This window comes from Microplitis mediator, chromosome 9 (genome assembly GCF_029852145.1).
Source record: "Microplitis mediator isolate UGA2020A chromosome 9, iyMicMedi2.1, whole genome shotgun sequence".
Taxonomy (NCBI): Eukaryota; Metazoa; Arthropoda; class Insecta; order Hymenoptera; family Braconidae; genus Microplitis; species Microplitis mediator.
Window position 1 is genome coordinate 21,901,032 of NC_079977.1, and position 24,915 is coordinate 21,925,946.

At 29.9% G+C, this 24,915-nt stretch overlaps 3 protein-coding genes across 5 annotated transcripts; 1 reads left to right on the forward strand and 2 right to left on the reverse strand.

Annotated features, from left to right (window-relative positions):
- Positions 1–781: 781 nt before the first annotated feature.
- On the reverse strand, positions 782–3,451 carry LOC130674492 (high affinity copper uptake protein 1-like). Its single transcript, XM_057479838.1, has 4 exons — positions 3,318–3,451; positions 3,094–3,230; positions 2,039–2,101; positions 782–1,968 (listed from the first exon to the last, which is right to left on the reverse strand). The coding sequence occupies exons 1-4, from the start codon at positions 3,324–3,326 to the stop codon at positions 1,773–1,775; spliced, it is 405 nt and encodes a 134-aa protein (XP_057335821.1). The 5' UTR covers positions 3,327–3,451; the 3' UTR covers positions 782–1,772.
- Positions 3,452–5,669: 2,218 nt separating this feature from the next.
- LOC130674711 (endoplasmic reticulum aminopeptidase 2-like) lies at positions 5,670–19,516 on the forward strand. 3 transcript variants are annotated; one of them, XM_057480122.1, is made up of 13 exons: positions 5,670–5,839; positions 7,009–7,467; positions 10,980–11,132; positions 12,721–12,806; positions 12,866–12,962; positions 13,027–13,109; positions 13,166–13,371; positions 13,877–14,057; positions 14,164–14,410; positions 14,586–15,377; positions 16,410–16,815; positions 16,875–17,370; positions 18,181–19,516. In XM_057480122.1, exons 2-13 carry the CDS (start codon positions 7,344–7,346, stop codon positions 18,334–18,336), a joined length of 3,027 nt encoding a protein of 1,008 aa, XP_057336105.1. In that variant the 5' UTR covers positions 5,670–5,839; positions 7,009–7,343; the 3' UTR covers positions 18,337–19,516. The 3 variants fall into 3 exon arrangements, with proteins under 3 accessions (XP_057336105.1, XP_057336106.1, XP_057336107.1); XM_057480123.1 differs by having other exon boundaries at positions 14,185–14,410; XM_057480124.1 differs by lacking the exons at positions 5,670–5,839; positions 7,009–7,467 and adding an exon at positions 9,749–10,208.
- A 243-nt stretch (positions 19,517–19,759) lies between these two features.
- On the reverse strand, positions 19,760–23,550 carry LOC130674713 (prion-like-(Q/N-rich) domain-bearing protein 25). The gene is made up of 10 exons (XM_057480125.1): positions 23,401–23,550; positions 22,888–23,139; positions 22,562–22,813; positions 22,238–22,489; positions 21,914–22,165; positions 21,597–21,839; positions 21,366–21,536; positions 21,055–21,306; positions 20,732–20,983; positions 19,760–20,300 (listed from the first exon to the last, which is right to left on the reverse strand). The coding sequence occupies exons 1-10, from the start codon at positions 23,492–23,494 to the stop codon at positions 20,131–20,133; spliced, it is 2,190 nt and encodes a 729-aa protein (XP_057336108.1). The 5' UTR covers positions 23,495–23,550; the 3' UTR covers positions 19,760–20,130.
- Between the last annotated feature and the right edge of the window lie 1,365 nt (positions 23,551–24,915).

Genomic DNA, 24,915 nt, shown 5'->3' on the forward strand with positions numbered 1-24,915 from the left:
ACACCGAAACCAACATTTCAATTTATTGTTATTTTTTTTTTTTTTCAACATAAATTCGACTCCTGGTAAAAAATTCATTTATCTCCCAAACTATCCAACCGATCGACAACTTTTTTTTTTTAAATCTTCCTCATAAAATTTCCTCTCACCAGAGTACCCACAACCCTGCCCCCACTCCAATATCTCACTTTTTAAAACCCAAAATAAAAAAATTAATTACCTTTCATAAATTTGATCTCGTGTTCCATTCCATGATCATGTCCCAGTCCATGAGCATGAGCATGAGCATGATCATGGCCCCCATGAGAGCCATGGCCTTCTTCCATAAGAATCCTCGGGTCGTACAGTAAAAAAAAAACAACTGACCAAATAATAAAAGAAATAATAAATAAAATAAAAACTCTTGTATTAAATTTATCCCAACCAAAAATAATGTCTTTGAGTGATATATTATTATTATTTATATTATTAATATCACTTAGTACACTTTGGCAACAAATATTGTCAGTACTTAAGTTAGTTGTCATTTTATAATTTTTTTTTTTTTGACGAAAAAAATTTTTTAAATTTTTTCTCTGATGACTTTCTAAACGAGACTGATAAAATAATAAAATTTTGTTGTAAGTTGTGATAAAAAAAAAAAAAGATAATAAAATAATTTGTTTTATCAGGTTCATTAATCGTTAACGATGTCAATTGATAAGAAATTTATTATGAGCAAGTTAATTTTTATGAAAATAATTTTATTATTTTTTTTAAAATAAATATTAATTTATTTTATTATAAATGATGTTTCAATATACAGAGTAATTATTTGTTTTGTCTTAAAATAATTTAGTTATTTGATAATCTCTGAGAAGTTGATTTATTCTTATACGAAAAATTCAGTCACTGGTGAAAAATTGATTTTTCGGGAAAACTATTGAGTTTAGGAAAAATTTCAAAGAATAAAAAAATGTTGTACGGTAAATTTCCGTTCGTTTGAGTACCAACATGACATGTTTATTTTTATTATTTATGTATTTAATTTATAAGTCAATTTAAAAATAGGAAAATGATGAAAATTGTTATTTCGGGAAAACTATTGAGTTTAGGGAAAATTTTAAAGAATGAAAAAATGTTGTACGGTAAATTTCCGTTAGTTTGAGTACCAACATGACATATTTATTTTTATTATTTATATATTTATTTTATAAGTCAATTTAAAAATAGGAAAATGATAAAAATTGTTATTTCGGGAAAACTATTGAGTTTAGGGAAAATTTTAAAGAGTAAAAAAATGTTGTACGGTAAATTTCCGTTAGTTTGAGTACCAACATGACATGTTTATTTTTATTATTTATATATTTAATTTATAAGTCAATTTAAAAATTGGAAAATGATGAAAATTGTTTTTTCGGGAAAACTATTGAGTTTAGGGAAAATTTCAAAGAGTAAAAAAATGTTGTACGGTAAATTTCCGTTAGTTTGAGTACCAATATGACATGTTTATTTTTATTATTTATATATTTAATTTATAAGTCAATTTAAAAATAGGAAAATGATGAAAATTCTTTTTTCGGAAAAACTATTGAGTTTAGGGAAAATTTTAAAGAGTAAAAAAATGTTGTACGGTAAATTTCCGTTAGTTTGAGTACCAACATGACATATTTATTTTTAATAATTAGTAAATATGACCAAAAATCGGTTTCCATTACTGATTTAGGAAACACGTTTTTTTAAAGTAATTATATAACTGGGTTACGTATGATATCGAATAAAAAAATATATAATTAAAAACAGCATTGTGAGTTAGTATTATATCGATCCCATGAAAAAATCCAAAAACCGATTCCGATACCGGTCATTACTGCAAGTGCGAAATAAACATTGTAGGTCATGAATATAAACATCAATAAATAGCCCAAGGTAAATTGTAGAATATGTAAAATTGTCTGGTAGAAATGAATTGGAGATAAAATAATATTGCTGGAAAAAAAATTTATTAAAAAAAAAATTTTTCGAAAAAAAATATTATAATTTTTTTTTGGATAGTTACCCTCTGGATTTCTTCAAACGATTATTTTGATACAAATATGATAATTTTATGAACATGGATTCTCTATAGAAATAAAATAATAAATTTATTAATTAAATATATGTATAATAATTATTAGATTGACTTTGATTGGTTATATTTCGTAAAATATATGAGATAAATGTATGTCATCGATAGTCGTTGGAAATAAAAGTTAATAAGCTAAAATTTTCGTCCTTAGAATGGTTGACGTATGCTTAATTGGTGCAAAGTTACAGGGGTTTGAACAATAACAAAATTAGGACGACAACAACAACAACAATCAAATTTTAGAAAATAGCAACAGCAAGTACTGCATTGAAATTTGAAAAAAAAATAACAACAAACGCATAAACAACAACAACAACAACAACAACACTAACAACAACAACAACAAGGATAGTGACAGTGACACCACCACCACAACAACAACAACAACACCAACAACAACAACAACAACAACAACAACAACACCAACAACAACAACAACAACAACAACAAAAACAACAACACCAACACCAACAACAACAACAACAACAACACCAACAACAACAACAACAACAACAACAACAACAACAACAACAACAACAACAAAAACAACAACAACAACAACAAAAACAACAACAACAACAACAACAACAACAACAACAACAACAACAACAACAACACCAACACCAACAACAACAACACCAACACCAACAACAACATGGATAGTGACAGTGACACCACCACCACAACAACAACAACAACAACAACAACAAAAACAACAACAACAACAACAACAACAACAACAACAAGGATAGTGACAGTGACACCACAACAACAACATCAAGAACATGAACGACAAAAAATAACAACAAAACAACCGCAGCAACAACAACAACAATGATAGCAACAATAACAACAACAACATAAACAGCGGCAGTGACAACAACAACAGCAAAAACGAGAACACCGGCAACAAAAACAAAAATAGCAACAACAGCAACATCAACAATAATAATATATATATAGTAATAGTATAAAATAATAATTACCTATAACTTTTTAATCCTTCATAAATAATTCCTAAAATAATGATACCAATACAAGAACCCAAAACTCCTTGCCAGTTACTCGTTTTCCAACCGGAAAATACAATTGCGCTTTCCGTCACGCCAAAATGGAAAAACATCTACATAAAATTTCATATTTCTTTGTATTCATTTATATATATATGTATGTATGTATGCATGTATATTTATAATTATTAGATACTCACGCCCATCATTTTGTTAAAATTATTTTTTTATCTTCTACCGTAGACTCGACAGTTTTTAAATAAAATGACAAGTGATAAATTATATATATAAAACAAGTATTTACTATAGGAAGTCGGTTGTCTTATCATTACATTTAATGATAACGTAAAACTCCACAATTATTTTTTTTTTTTTTTCATCTGATTTTATTATTCCAATAAAATTATTTTTAATTCAAAATTCCACTGAAATTTTGCCAAAAATTTTCATTTTCTATGCAATCTTTAAATTCAAATAAATTATTCAAAATTTTGATTTTTCGAAATCTTATGGTAAAACAAAAATTCCTTTAGATCAAAATTAAAAAAAAAATTTCCAGTCACATTACAAAAAAAAAAAAATTCAACCCCTTTCTAATGAAATTTCAAAAAAATTCCATAAGACTGAAATTTCAAAAAAAATTTCCAAAATTGCATTCCAAAAAAAAATAATAAAAAAATTCCGTAGAAATGATTTTTCAAATTTTTTATTTTTTCAAAATTTCCTATAAAGAAAAAATTTACAACCCCTTGATAAAAAAACTAAAAAAAAATTCGAAAAAAAAAAAATTTCTAAAATCGCATTCCAAAAAAAAAATCCAAACCCTTCCTAATAAAATTTCAAAAAATATTTCCAAAATCGAATTCCAAAAAAAAAAATTCTGTAGTAAGATAATTTTTCAAATTCCTTTTTTTTTCAAAATTTTACGTTTAAAAAAAAATTTACAACCCCTTTATATAAAAACAAAAAAAATTTTTAAACAAAATTTCCAAAATCGCAGTCCAAAAAAAAAAATCCAAACTCTTCCTTATAAAATTTCAAAAAAAAATCCCATTGGACTAAAATTTAAGAAAAAATTTCCAAAATCTCATTCCAAAAAAAAAATTCCAAACTCTTCCTAATAAAATTTCAAAAAATATTTCCAAAATCGAATTCCAAAAAAAAAAATTCCGTAGTAAGATAATTTTTCAAATTTTCTTTCTTTTAAAATTTCATGTTTAAAAAAAAAAAAATTACAACCCCTTTATATAAAAACAAAAAAAATTTTTAAACAAAATTTCCAAAATCGCAGTCCAAAAAAAAAAATCCAAACTCTTCCTAATAAAATTTCCAAAAAAAATCCCATTGGACTAAAATTTAAGAAAAAATTTTCAAAATCGCAGTCCAAAAAAAAAATTCCCAACTCTTCCTAATAAAATTTCAAAAAATATTTCCAAAATCGAATTCCAAAAAAAAAAATTCCGTAGTAAGATAATTTTTCAAATTTTCTTTCTTTTAAAATTTCATGTTTAAAAAAAAAAAAATTACAACCCCTTTATATAAAAACAAAAAAAATTTTTAAACAAAATTTCCAAAATCGCAGTCCAAAAAAAAAAATCCAAACTCTTCCTAATAAAATTTCCAAAAAAAATCCCATTGGACTAAAATTTAAGAAAAAATTTTCAAAATCGCAGTCCAAAAAAAAAATTCCCAACTCTTCCTAATAAAATTTCAAAAAATATTTCCAAAATCGAATTCCAAAAAAAAAAATTCCGTAGTAAGATAATTTTTCAAATTTCATGTTTAAAAAATTTCATGTTTAAAAAAAAAAAAATTACAACCCCTTTATATAAAAACAAAAAAAATTTTTAAACAAAATTTCCAAAATCGCAGTCCAAAAAAAAAAATCCAAACTCTTCCTAATAAAATTTCCAAAAAAAATCCCATTGGACTAAAATTTAAGAAAAAATTTTCAAAATCGCAGTCCAAAAAAAAAAATTCCAAACTCATCCTTATAAAATTTCAAAAAATATTTCCAAAATTGCATTAAAAAAAAAAAAAAGTTCCGTAGTAAGATAATTTTTCAAATTTCTTTTTTTTTCGAAATCTCGTTTAAAAAAAAAAAATTTACAACCCCTTCATATGAAACCAAAAAAAAATTTTTTTAAAATTTTCCAAAATCGCATTAAAAAAAAAAACTGCACCCTCAATCTACAAAACAAAAAAAAGAGCAACGCATACCCACGTCACCCTCACCCTTGCCCTTAATTTCCACCCCAACTCACCCCTGCCCCCCTCTCTACCCCTCCCATGAAATATCAACAGAAAAAAAACCTGTAGCTTTAAACAAACGTCCCTCGATCTCGAATGTCCACACAGGCGCCTCTATCTTGAGCGTCTGGTACTAAAACCAACCCTCCCAATATCTCTCTCTCTCTGTCTCTCCCTCACTGACTGTGTCCCCACTCCCATTCTCCCCTTCTCTCTCCCTCGTATTTAAATTTATCCCCATCTCTGCTCTCTCTGTGCTCTATATCGAGTAATTCAATGTCTCAGTGCATTATTATCGTACATAGAGTACACATACAAGAGTACAGAGCATGTACAGAATCAAAAGAGTTAAAAAGTCTACTTCAGTGACATTTTTGCCGCCCGGGCGTTCACTTCGCCCTTAAAAATTAAAAAAAAAAAAAAACAAAATTAAATAAATATTTTTTTATTTAATAATTAAAATGTTCACTATGTAAGTAAACATAAATATATAATATATGTATACATATATATTTATATATTTTTTTCAAAAAAAAATTTTGAAAATTTTTTCGGGAAAAATTTTGAATTCCAAAATTAAAATTTGGCTAAGAATACTGAAAAAATTTTATTAAGGTGATTTTATATATATTTATAAATATATAAATATATGAGAGTGAATAAAAAAATCATGGGGAGGAAAAATAAAAAAAATTATAGATATTGGATTTTCAGTGGCATCGCGTTTCCATGGAAATTATGCTCCCTTATATTTTCCTAAGGGTGTAGAGATATTATTTATGTTAAATGTGTATAGACATATTTTTATATATTCATATATTTATATATATAATTGGGTTTTGTAGTGACATTGTGATTTTTTTGGAGTTTTGGAGTTTGAGAGGTGATAAGTCGGAAAATATTGAGTTTAGGGAAAAGTTTGTAGGAAAGTTTTTGTGGGAAATTTTATAAGGAAGAAATTTGTAGGAATAACTTTTTGTCGTATCTGCGATATTTTCCGAGTTATTATAGAATTTAGTACTTGGGGTCAGTGGGAAAAAAATTGATTTCTGGGAGATTGGGTTCTTGAGTTTGAACTTGAATTCTGAGCGAAGGGGTTGGAGATAGAGCTAAAGTGCACTGAGACAATTTTGTAGGAAATTTAATTCTAAATAAATTTTTATTCGTTCATTTTTTTCGTAAGTGTGATAGATTCGCTGTAAAATTAATTTAAATGCTTCAGTGTCAAAATTAGAAAAAATTTTCCTTTTTTTTTAACTTCCCCAAAAAAATAATCAATAAATTTTTGGAATCCAAAATTTGTAACCTCAGTGTGTTAGTTAGCATGAGAGCTTTCATTTGAGTACCCACATGCACATAAAATTTTTAATAAAAAAAATTTCAAAAATAAAAAAAGTCAAAATTTGAAAATTGATATTTTTTTGAAATTTTCAGGATATTTGGATAGTTGAGTTCACATGCTCTTGTTTGAGTACCAATTTGCCCGAAAAATTTTTATAGCGAAAATACCAATTTTTAAAAAATCGAAAAATTTTGTTAGTTTTCAAAATTTTTGTCATTTTTGAGTTCAGTGACTTGGGAGCTCTCATTCGAGTACCCACATGCCATGTAAAAATTATATGATAATATTTTTGATTTCAGGTTTTATAACAACTTTACCGTCTCAATCCATTAGTAAAAAAAAATATATATATATAAATATATAAAGTAATATTTTTTTGAAAATTTAATATAAATATTTTTGAAGCCAATCACTTTATATCAAAGAAAAAAACACAAAATAAAATAAAACAGACAATTGGGACCAAAGAGAATAAAAAAATCTGTGATTTATTTACTACGTGCCAAAGAATATATTTGAACCAACCGAATCTCAGGATTAATTTTATTTATAAGTAATTGATTTATTAGTTTATTGGATCTGTAGTTAATTTTAATACCAAAAAATATTTGAGTTGAGAGAAATTAAAGAAGAAATGCCTGGACATTCAACAAGAACGAGCAGCGAGGCCATAAGACTGGAGCCCATTGGACGGACGTCCAGTTCTAGAAGTCCTGGACAAAATGGAACTGCCAATACAGAAATTCCAGAAATTTCAGGTAATTTTAAATTTCAAATTTCTTACGCATTACATTTTCCATGAATTTTCCGAATTTTCTGGACTTCTGGAAAATTTAAGGAAACCTCGTCTTGTGGGTACTCGTTCGAGAGGAAATTTTCCAAACGATATTTTCCAAAAAGAAAACAATAATTTTCAAATATTGAATTTTCCTGTGATTTTCTTTCCGGAAAATTATTAGAGGAAAATTGAGCTTGTGAGTACTCTTTCGAGAGGAAATGTTCCAAACAATATTTTCCAAAAAAAAAAATAATAATTTTCAAATTTTGAATTTTCCTGTAAATTTTCTTTTTGGAAAATTATTAAAGGAAAATTGGGCTTGTGAATACTCTTTCGAGAGGAAATTTTCCAAACGATATTTTCCAAATAAGAAAATAATAATTTTCAAATTTTGAATTTTCCTGTAAATTTTCTTTTTGGAAAATTATTAAAGGAAAATTGGGCATGTGGGTACTCATTGAAAAGGGAATTTAATTTCAGAAAAATTTAGTTCATAGATCAATTAGAGTAAAAATGGAAAATTTTGAATTTTCTTTTTTTTCGAGAAAAAAATTTTGAAACAAACCTAAGGTTGTGGGTACTTGTTCGAAAGGACTTGTGACGAGGAATATTCATGAGTAAGAATAGAAATTTTATGGGTCACAGTTCTGCTAAAAAGTGAAGCTATGCCCATGTTAGATATTTTATCTCGAGTTCCACGGGTTTATATTTATGTTTATTTTTATTTAGCGGGAAGAAGTCAATAGACTAGAATAATTTATACATTTCGGAAGGATACTCGAGGCTAAATGTAAAAACGTCGGGTCACAAGTTCAAGAGTTCATTCAGTTAAACATTCGTACCTGAGTATTTAAAAGAAACGAAAATAAATCTTGTCCTAAATATTTTTTTATACATAGAATTTACTATTTTTACAATTTAAACGTTACTAATGCTCGTCGTTAAAAAATTTTCCGCCCTTGTCATAGATTTTCGCAATTTTCCGCGGTCTCTATTAAAAATTAAAATTTTAGTTTAATTATTAGATTTACAGAAAAATAAATTGAGACTTTTTCGTAGAAAATTTAATTTTCTCCAAATTTTGTCTTTTACAATTTTCTTATATTTTCCATAGTTTTCCCGGAATTTCCTTTTAAAAAAATGAGATCTAGAATTTTTCTTTACTAAACTTTTCACTAAAAAAATGAAAATATCTCATTAAATTTTCCATTTTCGGAAAAATCATAAGAAACATTTTTTGTAGAAAATTAAATTTTCCACAAAATTTATTTCTTATAATTTTTCATATTTTCCATAGTTTTCCCAGAATTTCTTTTAAAAAAAATAAAATCTAAAATTTTTCTTTAGGAAAATTTTTACTGAAAAAATGAAAATATCTCATGAAATTTTCCATTTTCGGAAAAATCATAAGTGACATTTTCGGAAGAAAATTACATTTTCCACGAAATTAACGTCTTATAGTTTTCTCATAATTTCCATAATTTTCCCAAAATTTCCTTTTAAAAAAATAAAATCTAAAATTTTCTTTGTAAAACTTTTTACTAAAAAAATGAAAATATCTTATGAAATTTTCCATTTACGACAAAATGATAAGAAACATTTTTTTTAGGAAATTAAATTTTCCACAAAATTTATCTCTTATAATTTTCTCATATTTTCCATAGTTCTCCCAGAATTTATTTTTTAAAGAAATAAAAACCAAAAATTTTTCCACTAGACTTTTCACTTGAAAAATCAAAATATCTCACAAAAAAATCCACTTAAAAAAAAACCATAAGAGACTTTTTTTGTAGGAAATTAAATTTCCCACAATTTATGTTTCTTGTAATTTTCTTATATTTCGCATAGTTTTCCCTAAATTTCCCTTTAAAAATAATAAAGATAAAAATTTTCTATTTCGTACTTTTCGCTTAAGAAATGAAAATATCTCATGAAATTTTCCACTTACGGAAAAATTCAAAGAGACGTTTTCTTTGGAAAATTAAATTTCCCGCAAATTTTATCTCTTACCATTTTCTCGTATTTCCCATATTTTTCCCAGAAATAGCCTCCAAAGAATCGATACCATAAAATAAATTTACAGCCACTCAAATTTCGCTCTCTCTCCATACATATATAAAATATATGTAGATATAAGGGATGAAATATAAATATATTTACTGTCAAAAGATGGCAGCACATGTCCAATAGTAATGCGTGACACAAATAAACCCCCGTGAGCATGAACGCGGTGAATGAACACCCAGTAGAAATCAATCCGCCATTTTTGTCCAACCACGCACTGACTTAATTCACTTAATAATTTATTTATATATATATACATATATTTATACATTTATTAGACCCAACTGAGATTGAAAAAAAAAAATAAAAATTCAAAGGGGAGTAAGATGCTCGCGGTTTCCGCGGTTTCGTTTCGCGTTGCGGTATTGAGTGAAAAATAATTAAAATAATTGATAAGAAAAAAAATTATGTGGAAGTTTGTGGTAGAGGCTCAGCGGTAGAAAGTACTAATGGAAATTTATTTATATTATTTATTTATTTATAAATAAATAAATAAATAAACATAAAATATTATTCTGGCTGAATCCCGCGAGCCCTTGATTAAAGTCGCGTATGCGTCACAACAGGAAGTCAAAGGTTTTGTTTATAAAAGACCACCCCCAGATTCATTTGTTATAATGAGTGAACAGGATGTTGATGACGTTGCTTTTTTAACAGGTGAGATTATTAAGTCTTTTTTTTTTCAACAAAAAATTACTGGGAGTTGAAAAATTCATTTTCTTTAGATTCGATTCGATAGTGAAATTTTTATGGGGCATGATGGTTATTTTTAGACTCAGTGGGTCGAGAGATGAAGTTTGAGTACCCACATGCCAGGGGAAAAATTTCAAAAAAAAATTCCAAAATTCTAAAATTCCAAAATTTTTTTTTTTCGTCTTTTTTGTTATTTTTGTGATCAGTGGGTTGAGAGATGAAGTTTGAGTACCCACATGCCGGAATTTAATTTAAAAACTAAAATTTCAAAAATGAAAAAAACTAAAATTTAAAAAAATTTTTTTTTTTTAATTTTTACCTTTTTTTGGCTTAACTAACCCGAGAGCTCTTGTTTGAGTACCCACATGCCCTAAAAATTTTTTGACCAACAAAAATCATGATAATAATTATTAATTTTGAAAATTAAAAGAAAAATTTTTGATTACAAAAAAAAAGTACTTAGTGTCAGTACATTAATGAGACCCAATTAAAAAAAAATAAAATTTTATTAATAGCTTGCACTCGTTGTCTTTAAATAGTTTTTTATTCTCTTCATATATATGTAACACATGTGTACATACGACACAATAATATATCATGTACACAATCAATAACATACCCTTGTAACAATAACACAATTAAATGAATTCAAAGATATAATTACCCATAGAAATTTTTTTATAAACTCGAGTTCGAAATGTAAATTAATTAATTATTTATTTTTTTTTCTTTCAGGTGACAGTAATACTGGATTACATAAACGAAGTATTTATGAACACAATGGTGTCGCAGTATGCTCGCAAAAGCGTGCATTATGCATTGCGACAATTGTTTTCGCGACATTATTCGCCATATCACTTATTATCGCATTCGCGGGACCACAAAATGGTAATTGATAACTTTCATTTGTAACTCATTAAATATCAATTTTACGGAAAAATAGTAAGAGACCTTTTTTGTAGGAAATTTAATTTTCTATAAAAAAGATCTTTTTAATTTTTCCTTAATTTTTGTAAATTCAGCCACAATTTTAATTTTGAAGATCTGGGATTAATTTCACGAATTTTTGATTATCAGATTTTATGGTAAATTTTTTTAATTCAATTTTATGGCGTAAATATGCATCCTATGGAAAAATGCAATGAGACCTTTTTTGTAGGGAATTTAATTTTCTATAAAAAAGATCTCTTTAATTTTTCCTTAATTTTTGTAAATTCAGCCGCAATTTTAATTTTAAAGATCTGGGATTAATTTTACGAATTTCTAATTGTCAGATTTTATGAAAAATTTTTTAAATTCAATTTTATGGCGTAAACATGCGTCCTATGGAAAAATGCAATGAGACCTTTTTTGTAGGGAATTTAATTTTCTACAAAAAATTTCCTAAGAACTTTTTCAAAATTTTGAGAAATTGGGCCGCTATTTTAATTTTAAAGATCTGGGATTAATTTTACGAATTTTTAATTGTCAGATTTTATGGTAAAATTTTTAAATTCAATTTTATGGCGTAAACATGCGTCCTATGGAAAAATGCAATGAGACCTTTTTTGTAGGGAATTTAATTTTCTACAAAAAATTTCCTAAGAACTTTTTCAAAATTTTGAGAAATTGGGCCGGTATTTTAATTTTAAAGATCTGGGATTAATTTTACGAATTTTTAATTGTCAGATTTTATGGTAAATTTTGTAATCTCAATTTTATGGCGTAAATATGTGTCTTATGAAAAAAAGTTACAATACCTTTTTTGTAGGAAATTCAATTTTCTATAAAAAAGGTACCTATAACTTTTCCTTAATTTTTGTAAATTCAGCCGCAATTTTAATTTTAAAGATCTGGGATTAATTTTACGAATTTCTAATTGTCAGATTTTATGGAAAATTTTTTAAATTCAATTTTATGGCGTAAACATGCGTCCTATGGAAAAATGCAATGAGACCTTTTTTGTAGGGGATTCAATTTTCTACAAAAAATTTCTTAAGAACTTTTTCAAAATTTTGACAAATTGGGCCGCTATTTTAATTTTAAAGATCTGGGATTAATTTTACGAATTTTTAGTTGTCAGATTTTATGATAAATTGTTTTAATTTAATTTTATATCGTAAATATGGGTCCTATAGAAAAATAGTAAGAGACCTTTTTTGTAGGAAATTTAATTTCCTATAAAAAAAGTTTCTTTCATTTTTCCTTAATTTTAGTAAATTCAGCCGTAATTTTAATTTTAAAGACCTGGGATTAATTTTGCGAATTTCTAATTGTCAGATTTTATGGTAAATTTTTTAAATTCAGTTTTATGGCGTAAATATGCATCCTATTAAAAAAAGTATTGATAACTTTTTTGTAGGGAATTTAATTTTCTACAAAAAATGTCATTGTCACTTTTTCGAAATTTTGACAACTTGCGCCGCAATTTTAATTTAAAAGACAAGTTGACATAAAAATGGTGAATTTTTTAATTTTTTGAAATTTTATTTTCTAGACTGCCCATGTGCTGGTGAAAGACCAGATAATTTAGGTATCGATGATGATTATGAAACTTCAGAACCTCTAGCAACAAATGGAGAGGTAAAAAAAAAAAAAAAAATTTTGAAAAATTTGAAAATTAAAAAATTTTTTTTTTCCAGATTTTTCCATGGGATAACGTTAGGCTGCCATCATTTGCACATCCGACTCGATATAACATAACAATACACCCTAATCTTACGACTTTAGAAGTCAAAGGTAATTTTTTTTTTCTTTCTAAAAAAATTGGAAAAAAAAAAATTTCAAAAATAATTTTTTTTAGGACAAGTTACCATTGAATTCTACGTTGACAAAGAGACCAATTTTGTCGTCTTCCATTGTAAAAATTTGACAATAACTGAAAAGGTAATTTTTTAAAAAAAGAAAAAAAAAATTTTACAAAAAGAAAATTTTTTTTTTAGATGGTTCAAAATCGCAAGGGCCATGATATGAAGATAAGTAAATTATTAGAGTACCCAAAGCACCAGCAATTGTATTTAGAACTCGAGGAGACGAAATTTCGAAAAAGAGGAAATTATTCAATTCATTTAAGATTTGTGTCGCAATTGACAAGCGAGTTGGAAGGATTTTATTTAAGTACTTACACCACTGCCGATGGTGATAAAAGGTCAGTAAATGAAACTTCGAAAAAGTTTTCAAAATTCGAAAATTACTAAAATTTGATATTTCTCGAAAACTATCAGATTTTTGGAAAAATCTAAAGAGTAAAAATTTTACCTACGGTAAATTTCCGTTAGTTTGAGTACCAACACAACCTACTTATTCCTAAAATTTTCATATTTATTTTATAAGCCAATTAAAATATATGAAAAATCTAAAAATTTATATAACTCGCAAACTATCGAGTTTAGAGAAAAATTCAAGGAGTAAAAAATTAACGTACGGTAAATTTCCGTTAGTTTGAGTACCAACACGACCTACTTATTTCTAAAATTTTCATATTTATTTTATAAGCCAATCAAAATATATGAAAAATCTAAAAATTTATATATCTCGCAAAATATCGAGTTTAGAGAAAAATTCAAAGAGTAAAAAATTAACGTACGGTAAATTTCCGTTAGTTTGAGTACCAACATGACCTACTTACCTCTAAAATCTAATAATTTTTCCAGATACTTGGCAACGACTCACTTCGAGCCGACGTACGCCCGGTCAGCATTTCCGTGCTTCGACGAGCCCCAATTCAAAGCCAGGTTCCGCGTCTCCATTTTCCGCGACCGGTTCCACATCGCGCTCTGCAACATGCCGATAATGAACACCGAGGACGCGGGTTTCTACATGGGTCGTGGACTCGTAAGTTCTCTGCCTTCTAGGTCTAGGCAATAATAAACTTATTCGAAAATATTAATAACTAATTAGTCAATCAGTGGAACTTTCGCACAAAACTCGTCTAATTTAGTCAAATTACACAAATTTGCAGCTACGAGATGACTTCGAAGAATCTGTCGAGATGTCAACTTACTTGGTGGCCTTCGTAGTCTGCGATTTCAAACGAATATCGCAATTAACCAGCCGCAATGTCTCTGTGAGCGTTTACGCATCCGAATCTATGCTACCGCAGGCTACTTATGCCCTTGAGACTGCGGTCAAGGTCATGGATTACTTTGAAGATTTCTTTGGTGTCCATTATCCTCTTCCTAAGCAAGGTAAGTTATCAACTGTCGGTAATTACTCAGCCGATAATGACTCTGTCGGTAATGACTCTGTCGGTAATGACTCTGTCGGTAATGACTCTGTCGGTAATTACCCAGTCGGTAATGACTCGGTCGGTAATGGCGCAGTCGGTAATGACTCAGCCGGTAATTAATAAAAAAATTACAGATTTGATTGCAATACCGGATTTTGCTGCCGGGGCGATGGAAAACTGGGGCCTGATAACTTATAGAGAGTCTTCAATTCTGTATAACCCTCAAGAAACATCGACAGTGGCCCATGAATGGGTGGCAGTAGTCATAGCTCACGAGCTTGCCCACCAGTGGTTCGGAAATCTAGTGACCATGAAGTGGTGGAATGACCTATGGCTAAATGAGGGCGCTGCCAGTTTCTTTGAATACAAGGGAGTAAATCACGTGTCCCCGCACTGGAATATGATGGACCAGTTTGTGCTGGACAAGACCCAGTCGGGACTGAGCCTAGATGGGCTGGCCACCAGTCACCCAATCAGCGTTCCCGTTAAAGATCCTTCAGAGATTGAGGCCATTTTTGACACGATAAGTTACAATAAGGGCGCCTCTATTCTTAATATGCTAGAGGGTTTTCTGGGCGAGGATATTTTCAGACGCGGGTTGAATGAGTACTTGAATGTCCACGCTTATGGCAGCGCTGATACCAATGACCTTTGGTCCGTGTTCACAAAACATGCGAACCGCACCTTTGATGTCAAAGCAATCATGGACACTTGGACTCAGCAGACAGGATTTCCATTGGTCACCATTAAGAGAGAGGGAAAAGTTGTCACTGCATCCCAGAAAAGGTTTATGCTGACGCCCGCGGACAATGAAACAGAAGTTCCCCCTCCCAAGGGATTTAATTACAAGTGGTACGTTCCGCTTAGTTATTACGTTGATAAAGAACCGGAAGTGGTCTACAATGTCTGGATGAACATGTCTGATGGTAAGTATTTTATTTATTCACTCGTTGGCAGCACTAGCCTTCGGCTCCTGATGCCAAGTCAGTGAAAAATGGCCGGATTGAAATGAAAAAAATTGGGTTTCGAAATTCAGACCGAGGAATTTGAGATTTTGCTGCTAAAAAATTTTAAATAAATGATTTTCTGACTCTAATTTATTTATTTATAAATTAAAATTAAAATCGTAGGGTGCAACTCAAAGTAGAGAATTCAAGCTTTCAAACAAAATTTTTTTCATCTCCATACGATAATTTAATCCCGAGTTATTCACTCGTTGGCAGCAGTAGCCTTCGGCTCCTGATGCCAATAAACTTAAAAATCGCCGGATTGAATTGAAAAAAATTGAGTTTTAAAATTCGGGCTGAGAAATTTGTTATTTCGGAGCTAGAAGATAGGAAAAAAATTTTTAGACACTGAATTTTTTAAATAAACAATTTTTCGACTCATAATATTTGTATATAAAAAATTTTTTTATCATAGAGGGCAACTTAAAGTAGAGAACTCACACTTTCAAATGAATTTTTTTCCATCTCGACACGATAATTTAATCCTGAGTTATCCACTCGTTGGCAGCAGTAGCCTTCGGCTCCTGAAGCCAATTAAGTGAAGAATGGCCGGATTGAATCGAAAAAAATTGAGTTTAAAAATTCGGACTGAGAAATTTATTATTTCGGGGCTAGAAGATTGGAAAAAAATTTTAAACACTAAATTTTTTAAATAACCAATTTTCGACTCTTAATATTTGTATATAAAAAATTTTTTATCATAGAGGGCAACTTAAAGTAGACAACCCCCGCTTTTAAATGAATTTTTTTCCATCTCGATACGATAATTCAATCCCGAGTTATCCACTCGTTGGCAGCATTAGCCTTCGGCTCGTGATGCCAACCTGCGGCCTCGGGGAAAATTTCCCACGGTTTCGGATTCTGAAACCCTTTTCTAGTCATTTTCTACCGAATTTTAACGACTTTAACCTCTAGATACCCAAATTTCTATACTTTTTACTTTTATTTCAGTAACTTTCGAAATTCCTGAGAACACAAGTTACATAAAATGCAACGTAAACCAATCAGGCTTCTACCGAGTTACTTATCCCGACGAAATGTGGAATGCGATAATCGATACCCTGATGACTAAGCCATGGCAATTTAGCCCAATCGACCGGGCCAATTTAATCGACGACGCTTTCACGCTCTGCGACGCGGGAGAAGTTAATGCGACGATTCCATTAAGACTGTCGCTGTATTTACTCAAAGAAAAAGACTACGCCCCCTGGGCAACTGCCCTGAGTTACTTGCACTCGTGGAAAGAGAAATTGGGCGAAAGCTCCGGGTACAAGAGGTACATAATTTTTTTGAAAAAATTGCTCTCGCCGATTACGCAGACCGTGGGCTGGAAAGATGACGGCGATCATCTGACAAAGTAAGGGTTCAAATTTCGTTTTTCTAATGAACATAAAAAATAACAACAATTAATTACAGATGGCTGAGAATAGCAGTACTGCAAGCAGCAGTTGAGCTTAAATTAGACGAAGTTGTAAAGCCGGCTAAGAATCTATTCGAGGATTGGATGTTGCGCAGCAAGCGAATTGTGCCAAATATCCGTGACGTTGTTTACATCGCGGGAGTACGTTTCGGTGGGGAAACCGAGTGGAATTACTGTTGGGAAACGTATAAAAAAACCCAAGTGCCCAGCGAGAAGCGGCTGATGCTACAAGCGCTGGGCGCTTCGACGGACCCATGGCTACTGCAGCGCTATCTGCTAAAAACGCTCGATAGGGAGAATATCAAGTCCCAGGATGTCGAGGCCGTTATTTCGGCAGTGGCGAGAAATCCCGAGGGCCAATCGCTGGCCTGGAGACATCTCAAAGCCTACTGGCCGCAGTTCCATGCTCTCTTTGGTAACGGGTCGCTTACCATGGGAACGCTTATATCGACGGTTACTTCGCAATTTTTCACGGAATACGACTACCAAGAGGTAAAAATTAATAAAACGTCTTATAAAAGTCGTAGAAAGTTTATTTGGAACCCGAAAGTGATGAAAATTTGATCGAATGCCGCAGGTTGGCATCACGAGCCGAAGGCTAGTGCTGCCAACGTGTATGTAAATGAGGATCAAATCGTATCGTTGGCAAAAAAAATTATTTTAGAGTCTAAACTCTCTACTTTAAACTTGATTCAACATTTTTTTTTGAGTCGCGCGTCTTTGAGAATTTTAACGGACACTGAAGCAAAGAAAAATATGAATATCTGCCTTTCTAGGAGTTAAATTTTCTAGAATATTTTATAAAAACACTCAGAAAGAGATTTAAAATTAAGAACAGTTGGAACTTTCCAGCTAAGCCGCAGGTTGGCATCACGAGCCAAAGGCTAGTGCTGCCAACAAGTGAATAGTATCCAATCAAATCGTAAAAACGGTGAAGAAAATTCATTTTGAAGCCGAACTCTCTGCTCTAAACTAGACTCAACATTTTTTTATATCGCGCGTCTCTACGATTTTTAACGGACACTGAAGCAAAATAAAATATCGAAATCTGTCTATCTGGGGGTTGAATTATCTAGAATATTTTATAAAATCACTAAGAAAGAGAAGTAGAATCCAAAACAATCGGGAATTTTCCGCTAGGCCGCAGGTTGGCATCACGAGCCGAAGGCTAGTGCTGCCAACAATTAAATAACTCCGTATAAAATCATCGTATCGAAACAAAAAAAATTTCATTGAGAAGCGCAAAATTTCTACTTCAAGGCCAACATTAAGACAACCATTAATATTTTTTATAAATTTCAGGTAAGCCAATTTTTCAGCGACGTAGATGTCGGCAGTGGGCAGCGAGCTCTTGAACAAAGTCTCGAAACGATAAGATTTAACATTCGTTGGGTTAAAGAAAATGCAGATACGATAGACCAATGGCTTATTGACTATCTTACCGATCATGCCGGTTAATTTATTCAATAATTATTATTATTTAAATAATAATAATAACAATAACAATCATGAATAATTAAAAGCAAACAATAATTATCGATAAAAAATAATAAATTAATTAAACGTACAATTTATACCGGTAATTACATAAATATATATATTTATATTTATCAAATTTGATGTGATAAATTTATTAATATAGATCATAGATCATCATATCAAAATTAACCATCAAAATAATTTATTGCACAATTATTTACTTTTTTTTTTTTTGAAAAAATTTTTTTTTTTAAATATAATATTTATTGATTTAAATAAATGAGTATTATATATATTCATACATAATTACTAAGAAAATCAAGTATTACTCTAGTCTTTAATCACTTGTAAGGAAATTGAGTCAAAGTGGGTAATTTTTATTTTTAAAATTCATTTTCACGGAGATCTAATAGGAATACGGGAAAATTTGGAAGAACAAATTTTATAGGAAATTTAATTCTCTACAAAAAAGATTTCGTATAATTTTTCTGTAGGGTTGATAATTTTGAGAGAATTTCGATTTAAAGTCAGACAAGTTTACTTTTCTTCAGAAATTTGAAAGGAAAGTTCGGAGGGAAATTGTGGGAAAACTGTAAGAGTTATGGAAAATTGGTTGGGATAAATTTTATAGGAAATTAAATTTCCTGCAAAAAAGGTCTAAAGAAATTTTCACGTAAACCAGAAAATTTCCATGGAATTTCCATTTGAAGTCAGCGATAAAGAAAATTTTCTGAACTCCTAGAAAATTTGAAGTTGGGAAACTTTGAATGAAAATTATAGGAAAAGTATTAAAGATATGAGGAAAAGTGACCGAAGCATTTTTGTAGGAAATTAAATTTTCTATAAAAAAAGTCTTATGTAATTTTTCCATAAATTTGATACTTTCGGCGTAATTTTGATTCAAAGCAAAAATTTATTTTTTCCAAAAATTAATTATAATTAAAATTTATTATTGTAATTAAAATTACCCCCACTTTCACTCTAATTACTCATAAAAACAATAAGTATACAATAATTAAATAATAATAAAAATAAATAAATACATATTTTAATAACACAAGTATTTAAATAAAAAAATAAAAATGAAAAGTAAAAAAAATTTTCTCAGTTAATTTTTTTTTGTCTCTTACCGTCCGTGAAAATTTAATTACTTATTACTGCTACTAATTACTCTCTCTAATTAATAAAAAAAAAAAAATTTTTTTTTTTTTGAAAAAATTTTTTTCCAAAAAAAATTTTTCAAAAATTAATTTATATATAACTGTAATATATACATATATACTTGAAATGTATGTAGATTTTTATACATATATAATAAAAAAATAAATTTTCGATAATTTTAATAATTTTTAAATTTTTTGAAAATTTTCTAAAAAACTAAATTTTTTAGTGAGCAGTCAAAAAAATTATTATTTTAACGCACAATTAAAATTTGTTTATAAATAATAGAATTTTAATTAATTAATTAATTGATAAATAAATAAATATGTAAATATAGGATATTTTTTCACAAATAGTTAAAAAAAGTTGTTCATTATTTTTATTTTTCAAATTTGTAATTTAATTGTAATTATTTATGACCTTTAATTATTATTAATAAAACATAAATTTAATAAACAACAATTTATCGTAATTATTTCATAATTCAGTTATAGAAATTGAAGGTTATGTTAAAGAAGAGTGGGGGGAGGGGGCGAGTAATTCATTTTTCCAAAATTTCTATTTCATTTTTTGTGTTTCGCAACTTTTTGAATGACCCGATGGTTCTCTGTCTCAATATCCTTTAATGACATCCCAAATTCCGGCCAAAATTGCCTCAAGTTTTGTGACGCATTTTCCATTTTTCGGAAAATAAAAAAATTTGCATACGCATTTTTCTTTCACACAATTTGTATGATTAACGAACTGACAATCTTCATTATTTTCACAGAAATCAAGGGGAGCTGTATCAAAATTCAATCTATAAGTATCTTTTATTACCAACCCTAACGGACCCAAATTACGGTAAACCCACCGTAAATTACGGTAATCCACCGTAAAATACCGATTTTCCTTAATTTACGGTGGATTTTCCGTAAAATACGGAAATACGGTAATCCACCGTAAATTACGGTAATTCGGTAATCCACCCGAATTTCTTACGGTAGATTTATCGTATTCAACGGTAAATTTACGGTATATCCGCCGTAATTTACGGTAATCCACCGTAAAGTACCGATTTACCGTAATTTACGGTGGATTTACCGTAATTTACGGTAAATCTACTCGAATTTTACGGTATTCTACGGTAGATTTACGGTAAAAATACCGTGAATTTACGGTAACTCAGGTCTGCTAGGGAAACCTCTCATAAATGTGGGCGCCATTAACTTACCTCTAGCGTTTTTTATACAAGAACTTTTATTTCGAGCTAAATGCATGTTTTCTGGACAGAAACATTTGTTGTCTGAACAAGAGACACTTTCAATGTTACAGTCTGTAGGTTTGTTGCAGGGGGCGCCAAGTTCTGCAACGCATTTTTTATTTGTCGGGGAATAATAAATTTCACACTTACATCTGTTATCTAAACAATTTGTATGCATTATGTCTCTACAATCTTCATTTTGTTCACAGAAATCGAAAGGAACTGAAACAAAATCAAGTTCATAAACTTTCTTTATTACAAGACCCGGGAAAATATGGGCGCCATTGCATTACCTATAGCGTTTTTTATACAAGAGGTTTCATTTAGAGCTAAATGCATATTTTTTGGGCAACTGCATTTAGAGGCAGTACAAAGAGAATTAATCACTCGACAATCGCTGTTACGTGAACAATCAGCGCCAATCCCTTTGACGCATTGTTCGTTTTGCACAAAGTGATTTTTCGCGCATGTGCATTTTTTATTAGAGCAAATTGAATATCTTAGAAATTTACAGTTGTCATCGGTATCGCATTGGTCATTTAAAGCTGAAATAGTAGTCGAAGAATGTACTCAAAATTTTATTCTAACCTCTCAAACTTTTTACCTTTTGCAGTATGAACACAAGAGAATTTTTCGGGAATATAATGGTAATCGTTTGGACATTCGCATTTTTCGGAACAAACAAGATCAATATAAGTCTCGTTCAGGAAACAATTGGGGTAGTTTTTACAGGCACATTGTTTTTGATCGGTACAAGAATTTCCGTAACTGGAAACTGTAAAAAAATCATTTGTATTTTTGTTTTTGTCGAGAATTGTTTAACAAAGAAACTTACTCTCCTCGCATTGTTTGTTGGACAAAGCAACGTATTGCTTTTCACACTGACAAGTGCTTCCGTGACATAAAGTATTCAAAAGTTGACAATCATTATTTTGTTTACACGGAATTCCGATTGTTGCAACACATTGTTTGCCTTGTTCCACATAGTTCTCTACACACTCGCACTTATTACTAGTAGAACAATTCGAGTGCATAACATTCTGACAATCTTGAGCTAGTTCACAAAAATCACCAGGAGCTAAAAAAAAGTTCCACAACTTATTTGCATTGTTTTTAATTCTGTATTATAGCAATTGGGCGCCATTGATTTACCTGCAGCATTTCTTATACAAGAAGTTTTATCTGGAGCTAAATGCATGATTTCTGGGCAATAGCATTTGTTGTCTGAACAAATGGCATATTCAATATTACAATCTGTATGTTCGTTGCAGGGTGCGCCAAGTTCTGCAACACATTTACCATATTTTGCAAAATACTTATCTTTACACATACATTTGTTTTTCCGACAACTTGTATGCATTATGGCACTACAATCTTCATTTTTTTCACAGAAATCGAGGGGAGCTGTACCGAAATTCAATCTATAAGTATTTTTTATTACCAAATCAATAATAAATATGGGCGCCATTGACTTACCTGCAGCGTTTCTTATACAAGAAGTTTTATTTACAGCTAAATGCATGTTTTCTGGACAGGAACATTTTTTGTCTGAACAAAAGACATTTTCAATGTTACAATCTGAAGGTTTGTCGCAGGGAGTGCCAAGTTCTGCAACGCATTTTTTATTGCTTGCAAAATACGGATCCTGGCACTCACATTTGTTACCTTCACAACTTGTATGCATTACGGCACTACAATCGTCACCTTTTTCACAGAAATCGGAAGGAACTGAAACAAAATCAAGCTTATAAACTTACTTTATTATAAGACCCGTAATAAAGATGGGCGCCATCGCATTACCTGTAGCGTTTTTTATACAAGAGGTTCCATTTCGAGCTGAATGCATATTTTTTGGGCAACTGCATTTATTTCCAGTACACTCAGAATCAATTACCATGCACTCAGATTTATTTGTACAATCTGCGCCTATTCCTTTAACGCATTGTTTGTTCTGTTCAAAATAATTATTTTTACACTCGCATTTACTACTAGAACAATGTGAGTGCTCAACTTTCTGACAATCTTCAGTTTGTTCACAAGAATCACCAATAGCTAAAACAATATTGATAAACTTATTTACATTATTTCTGAGCCCGAACAATGGAAACTGGGCGCCATCGAATTACCTATAGCGGTTCTTATACAAGAAGTTTTATTTCTAGCTAAATGCATGTTTTCTGGACAAAAACATTTCTGGTCTGAACAAGAGACATTTTCAATGTTACAGTCTGAAGGTTCTTCACAATGGGCGCCAAGAGCTGCAGTGCATTTTCCATTTGAAAATTCATATAAAGGTTTGCAAACACATTTTTGTTGAGATGAACAAAGACCGTTTATTGAAGCACATTCGCTATCTGTACTGCATTCATCTCCATGATCTAATATTGTTCCGTTAAATTAATAAATAATTATCAAAATTAGGCAAATGCAAATAATTCAAATTTCGAAAGTATTCGAACCGAAAAATTCAAATTATTGGTAACATTTGATTTCAAATTAATCAATTCAAATTCGGTGTTCGGTTCGAATAAGTTAATTTGAACTATTCTTGCACCGCTCATGCGCATCAGAAAAATCTGGATAAAATAAAGCCCCGAGAAACTTTTTATTGTCAAGTGAAAATAAAAAAAAATCATTACCACGAAGAGAAGAATTCCTGGGTAGCCCAGATGAATTTTTGACAATTATAAAGCAAATAATCAATGCAAATATCCACTTATTTGATTTTAACATATTGATATTAGACCCGGAATTTAGTCTACTGGAAAAAATTTGAAAACTGTCTTATGTAAATTTAATTTCGCCTTTTATATAAATTGATATCAAGATGTAATAAATATTCAACACTATCTGATCCAGTCGATAATTTTAACTGATAGTGCAATCAAATTTGGTGTTCTTCGATAATCTACATACCCGAAATGCTAACAGGGCTAATTGTATATTTATATATAATTGATTTGTACTCGAATTCTCGGAAATGATAAATCCGTTATATAAAATTTTAGAATAGTACAGTATTGCGATCTCTTAGTTAACGATAACGATACAGCAAATAATGTTTTTTGATAACTAGCGAGATATAGATTTATATATTAGCAAATTTTATTAAAAATATTTTTTTTCTATTAAAAGATTCGCGTGTAAACCCAAAAGGGTGAGAAACGGTCTCCTGTAAAAAAGAGGCAGACTTCGGTCTTGTTACATTAAGGGGGGGGGGGGGGGTAGGGTTTTAAAATAATTAAAAAAAAATTTTTTTTTTAATTTTTTTTCTGAATGAACAATATGTCGAGAATATTGTGTACAAATTTTAAATCAATCCGAGTAAAACTAACGGAGTTACAGCGTTTCAAATGTCCGGCCGATATACCTGATTTTTATACCTGTCCGACCTGCCCCTACATACCCCTAGTAGAAATCAGCTGCAATTTTCTTTGTTCTTCCGAATCTCTTTCTCCGGCTGTGTGTCTTTCAAAGGATGTAAACTGATGACTCAATATAAGTATAAAAATTCATATTCTTTGATTGATAGTTTATTTCAAATTTTCACGAATAAAAAACTTTAAATGGATTTTCCCGAAATCGTTATTTTTAAAGTCCGTGAACATCATAACTCAAAATGTACTGAACCGATCCCTTTGAAAATTTGAACATTACTTCTTCACATAAATCAACAGGTAACCACGAAGAGTTTTTTTTTGTTTTTCATTTTTTTCTATTTTTTAATAACAAATTAACCGCGATTTTTTGAGCTAAAATCGCGTTTTTCACTTCCAAGTGCTGCAAAAAATCGAAAAAAAAAAAAAAAAAAAAAAACTCTTCGTGGTTACCTCGAGAAATACATCAACTTTAAAATGCACATCAATTTTTTTTTTCCGATGATCCGGTAACGAGTTATGATGTTCACCGCAAAACGACTTTTTTTCGAGGCGCCTCCGGAGATTCAACGTCACCGGCTTATTAATCAATATTTTTCGTTGAAAATTTTTTCTGATATTTTTTAAAAGTTGTACAATAATATGTGATTAAGTTTAATGAAATTATATTACTCATCTCGCCGGGAAAAAATCACAAAAATATGCTTTTTTTTCGCCTTTAAAACCCTACTCTCCCTTAAGGGGAGGGGGGGGGGGGATAGATATACATAAAAAATC